Consider the following 6,000-nt stretch of genomic DNA (forward strand, 5'->3'; position numbering starts at 1 on the left):
CATTACTCAAACTTTGAGAAAATGTCTTCATTGCTCAGTGCAAGTCTAGTTTTACTAGTTTTCATGCTGTTTTTACTGATGAAGGAACAGAAACAAGCTGAAAAACAAGCTAAAATCATTCCACATTTTATCACTAATTTAAATTCAGGGCTTAGTTTAGTTTAGTTAACACTGTTTTCTTCAGTGCTGAAGTCTTTTCTCACTGTGGACTCCTTGTCCAATCAGGAACCAGTCTAACGTTCGTCGGATGCACACTGCTGTCAAGCTGAACGAGGTGGTGGTCAACAAGTCGCAGGGAGCCCACCTGGTTCTGCTCAACATGCCTGGGCCACCTAAGAACAGAGGAGGGGACGAAAACTGTATCCTGAACTACTCCAGCGTTTTTGATGTGAATGATGGGAGGGTGGCACTGCTGCTGGATTAAGGGCTGAGGAGTGGGATATAATGTGTGGTGCACTGGTACGTGGTGCTGTAATGCTCTCTGTGTCTCTGTGTGTGAGATAAAACCTTGACTGCTGTCGTCCCAGACATGGAGTTCCTGGAGGTTCTCCTCGAGGGTCTGAACCGTGTCCTTCTGGTGCGAGGCGGAGGCCGTGAAGTCATCACCATCTACTCTTAAAAAAAAAAATAATAATAATAATAATTAAAAATAAATAAATAACTTTTACGCCCCCTCACTGCACACGTGGGCTGTTGCCATGGATACCGGTCACCGGGCATTCTTTGGGGGGAAGAATCCAAATTGGGTTTTTATGAAGCGCGGGGGTTTGTTGGAAGGCGGGACCACTTGTGATTGACGGATTGGTCTGAAGGACCTGAGGACGAAGGAAACAGCGAGCGTTTGAATCAGCTTGACTGGCTGAGAGAGCGAGCACAGCGTGAGTCCACGCCGGGCCACAGAACCCCTGCACATGGAAGATAGAGCATAGAGACACTTTATATTTTTCATTTAACTCTGAAAACTGTTCTGTTCTGTTACATTTTCATATCCTTTCCCTCTTGTGTTGATGTTGTCGAGTTACTGGCGCTCACTGTGTAAAGATAAGCAAAGAAGAAGTGTTGTTGATATGAACCTCGTAGTCTTTCATGTTGTCTGGTGTACTTGACTCTGGGAGGTGCAGAGACGTTTGTTGAACCGTTTGAGGAAAAAGTTGACAAGTTGTAAAGTGGATTTGAACCCGGTCACAAATACCTAAATATACTCAGAAAGGCAGAGAACCATCCTTTAACACTCTGCTGCAGAAGGCTCACTCATAACAACACATACAACAACATTTGCACTTAAATGTTTTCATCTAGAATAGCCTCTCAGAATCTCTCTTTCAGTCTGATCTACAGAAGGGACACCCAGTCTGTTTAGAAGCTGCTAAAAAAATGTCCTGGTTAGGTTGCAGACCCTTTAATGTCTCACAGCGCGGGAGGGCGTGTCTTTCCCCCGAAGCTGTAGTGTTGTCGCTCTGTGGTCGTTTGCCTTGTCGGTGATTTAGCGAAGGACCAGCCTGAAAGATGTTGAACGTAACCCAGATGTTGGCTCATCTTCTGTGAGGTGGGTGGGAGCCTTTTACACAACATCAGGTACTGATACTTGATCATTGGTCAAATCCCTCCCTCAAAGAATTCTGTTGTTTTAATGAGGAAAATAGCCATAGTTAATATTCCAGGAATCTTTGTGAGCTTTATAGTAAAACATATTAAATGCACATATCTATATATATATATATTTATGGTGTCTGAAGTAGTGCTCAGTTGGGAATGACCATAGAGATTTTTTTTTAAATTGAAGGGCTGTTTGACAGCATACAGTAGCTCAGTAAATTGGTAGATTGGCTAAATACTTTTTAAAATGTAAAAAGCACAAACTTTACATGTGAATTAGTGTCATTCAATTTGTTTTTTACGTGGTTTCCTCCCAAACGAAACATCTGGTGTCGTTGCTACAGCACTGTTGACTTTGCACTACCAGTCTTTCAGCACTTCAATCATTGTGTACTCTCGCCTGGTTCTATAGCTTACAGTGATTTTTCTAACGGTTGATGCACCTCTACATCCAAGGAAAAAAAAATATTTCTAGGTTTTTGTGGTATGTTACCAAGCAAAAATCTTTAGGCTTTGAGTCCCAGACTGAGCAGAGGAATTGTTGTGAGTATGTGTAGGAGAAAAAGTGCCAAAATGAGTTCAAAAGAAACTGTGGAAGTATTAGTACAATGCTTCTTCGATCACGGACATACTGTAGCCTCTGCTTTTCACATCTACAATATTTAACCCTGAAAATAAGAGCACATTCTTTTTTTTCTTTTTTTTTTTCAGGGTTCATCTTTTTTGCCATAGTTCTTTAAAAACAAATAGTGGGATTTCCAGGGCATTTCAAACCTTCCAACCTGGGCTACATGCTGCAAAAAGAATCTTTTGGTCAGAGGAAAGAAAGAAAGACAGATTCAACCCCTTTCACATTTCCACCTCCACAGTTTCTTTTCAGAATTAGCTGTGCAGTATTTTGTAAAGCAGAAGGTCATATTTTCCTGTTCAGTTCTTTGTGGGGAAATGTGAACTTCTGATTTTCAGTTATGCAATATCTGTGTTTTGTTCAGTTGTCGATGTATGCCTGTGTAACTATATAGTCATGGTCTCTGTAGTGTTTGTTACATTATAACTGATCTTCTGTTACTTTAAGTGTTAATTTTTGGTGTGATTTTTTTTTGGTATGGAAAGAGGCAGAGAGAGGAGGTATATGTGCGACGATGGCAGCAGTTGTCAGGTTTTTTGTGTTTTGTTCCAACCCACCAGAAACACAACACGCACAACACACGGGACTGAAGACCCCTCATGATACCGTGGCACCCTGGACTGAAAGTATTAGGAAACATGAGTGAAGCATCCAGGGTAAAAAAAAACCCGAATGGTTTCAATAATTATCACTCACTATATAAATTTCCAACTACTTCAGTTCCTTTGTTCCATTTTCTAATTAGCCACCCAAAAAAAAAAACATAATTCTGCATAAATAAACCTAAAGGTGTCTAGTTTTAATAAGTTTGAAAGTTGTGAAGATAAATTATAAAAGAGTTTCTGTTTTGTTTTAAATTTGAGTACTCAGCTGAATAGCAGTAGTTGTACATAAAGGAAACATAAACGACATAAAACCTTAAACAGAAGATGCTAAATTGAAAAAAGACAAATGTTATTCTGGAGGTAAATAGTCAGCAGTGTGTGTGTTTCACAGTTCTAATGTTTGAGGTGACTGGAGAACGTTATCTACCTCAAGTTGTCACTGAGGCTCGGCTGAAGAAATAAAACCTTGTTCAATCACATCTCTCTTTCAGAACTGATCTTATATATGGATCCAAAAAAAAAAAAAAAAAAAGGCTAAATAAAGCCTCTGCTTTGAGAGAGGACCAGCAGATTAGTGTATGTGTGTGTGTGTGTGTGTATGTTTGTGCGAATACCATTGTGAGGTGAAGCTGTGTGTGTTTCTGCTGTTGTCCGCCTCATCTGGCAGGCCTCACAGGCTGGAACAGGAAGTCACTCGTGGGCGCACATATAGAGGAAAGTAGCCCTGTAAATTGTATTTGTGCCTCTGAGTAATTATTAAAAGTGCTGAAATAAACCAACACATGTCGGTGTCCTGACTGTCGCCTGTTGACTTGGGAGAATAAGACACTAGTTGAAGCCTTGTGATTAAAAAAAAAAAAAAAAAGCAGGTTGATTTTATTATAAATTCCATAAAACATTAGCCTTCTGTACATAAAAAAAGGGGCCTAAACTAAACTGCTCAGACCAGGGCTTGTACCAACCAGGCTGTTGCAGGGAGGGCAACAACCCCAGGGCCCCAGACCCCTCAGGGGAAGCCCTGAGAGGTTTTACATAATCTTGAGGCCCCTGTTTTAAGTCCCCTGTGTTAAAGTCTGCTTTCAGGAGCTCATCTAATAACATGCAGCATCTGCTTAAACAAATTTGAGTTTAAGTTGCTATGCAAATTAACTGCCCTTCCCTGAGTAAACCTGGGGAGTAGGAGGCAGTATTCCGGGTCAGTGATCGTGTTTATTTTTGGCCGACTGATCCAGCGCTGATCTTTGAATTACTTACTTTTCTGTAATCTTTGAGTTTTCTTGTGAAATACCGCAGCTGTACCCTTTAATGTCTCTAAAAAAAAAGGTTGGAACAGAGGTCAGTGTACAGACTGGTTGAAGGGACAAGATTCAGCCACTAGAGGGCAGCCTTGTCTTCCTGTGAAATCACCTTTGTGCTGCAGTTTGATGGAAGCCATTGATATAGCGAGGATCTCTGAGCCAAATCAGGCATGTCCACATTCTTCTATCATATGATTTCCACAGATAAAGTTCCAAAAAGCATGATAACACCGTGACATGATTACTGGCCTCTGCTAGTACTCCACCCACATCATCGCTCCTTCTGTTGTCTGGTTATCAGGTGAGGTGTCAGCCCCCCTCCTGCACCTCCCGTGCTACATCTAACTGGACACCCTGACTGGTCACATGGTGCCTGTCACACACAAACCACACCAACATCTGATTCCATTAGAGCTTGACCATGACAGAGGAAAAGAGGGAGAGCGTACCTGAACCCGATGTTTACAGAATTTGCCGTTCAACATTTGTCGCTCATCCTAGAGCAGCTGTTGGAGACCACAGACCATTGGAGACGTTGCTATCCTTCAATATACATTCATTATGCATGGTGCAGAGAAAAGTATTGACTTTTTTTAAAAGCTAAAAGTTTCCCCCAAACTTCTGTTGCTGTAACTTCAGGAGGAAATTATGTTTGGCTTGTTGCAGCAACACCCTGAACATGAATCCTGTTGCCAAATAATCTAGTGTTCAAAAAAAAAAAAAGCCTCTGGTGCTGGTTTCTTTGATTTCAGTCGGAAACAGCACTTTTTATTTAGTTTATATTCAATTTGGTCCAAAATCCTTTGACAAGAACACCCCTGAGCTCTGGTCTTGAATGACCTTTGACCTTTTACAGCCTGCGGTTGCTTTGCACCACATTCTCTGCACCATCTGTCTCTTCTGTTTGCCCTGTACATTGTTGACCAAATCGATAGGAAAGACGTGATGTTGACAACATGACCTGACAGCTGTGTTCAAACTGTGTGGCTTTTTTTTTTTTAACTCAAAAAATGAGAAGATACAAAGCAAAGGACTGTTGCACAAGACATGTCTTTTTTGTGTTTGTAGCATCTCACAACTCACAACCAAGACAGTGACATCAACACAACTTAAAGATGGCAAAACATTTTGAAAATATCACAAGACTAAAAGTCTCGAGTTGTCCTTATGAAATAAATGAAATATTTCACTGAGTAAGTGAAAACTTTGACCTCCTGGTAGCGCAAGAGGAAAAGTCAGGGAATCACCAGATTCTGTAGAAATCATTCTCTGGTGACCACAAATGCTTGAGCAAAATTTCATGTCAATCCGTCCGAGGACGGTTGAGAAAGTCTCAGCGTGGCCAGCGTGTTTTTCAGATACATAGATCGGAGTGTGTTAAACCCAGAAGAAGATGATGTTTGGAGGAGCGCAGCTCAGTGGACTCAGCCATGATGAAATTCAAATCCTGCCTTCACTTCAAAGGCCTCTGATCCCTGCTGCAGGATGAAGAAGCTCAACCCCTGACGCCTCTCCCATCGACACTTTCTGTCTTGTTGCATCTTGTCAGGCTGTGTTACATGGCTCTGTGGTTCTGTGGAGAGTAAAGGCTGCAGTTCGCTGCACGGTTGGGGGTTTGGTTCACTGTGGACTGTGGACAATGCATTTTTTTTTTTTTTTTAATAAATAGCACCTTCAAAAATAATTAAGATGAAAATAAAGATAAATAGGGTGGTCCTTATTTCCTGTTTATCTTAAGTTTGAAATAAGGACAGCTGGCAGACTTGCACCAGGAGCAACATGAGCTTAGGTTGGTTGACTTGTTTGTTTGTTTGTTTTTTTAATTTATTTGTTTTTAGAATAACTCCACCATAAGGAACAGCTCCATCACAGA

General features: G+C 41.1%; 1 protein-coding gene across 5 annotated transcripts in view; it reads left to right on the plus strand.

The window, feature by feature from the left end:
* The window catches only part of slc12a7b (solute carrier family 12 member 7b), a 51,608-nt gene extending 48,300 nt beyond the window's left edge, over positions 1–3,308 (plus strand). For all 5 annotated transcript variants that reach the window (XM_041065927.1, XM_041065925.1, XM_041065929.1 and 2 more), the window contains 2 exons: positions 226–359; positions 528–3,308. In XM_041065927.1, coding sequence (XP_040921861.1) covers positions 226–359; positions 528–619 — 226 coding nt within the window. In that variant the 3' untranslated portion in view covers positions 620–3,308. The remainder of the gene's footprint in view (positions 1–225; positions 360–527) is intronic.
* The last annotated feature ends 2,692 nt before the right edge of the window (positions 3,309–6,000 follow it).

Source organism: Toxotes jaculatrix, chromosome 20, assembly GCF_017976425.1.
Source record: "Toxotes jaculatrix isolate fToxJac2 chromosome 20, fToxJac2.pri, whole genome shotgun sequence".
Taxonomy (NCBI): Eukaryota; Metazoa; Chordata; class Actinopteri; family Toxotidae; genus Toxotes; species Toxotes jaculatrix.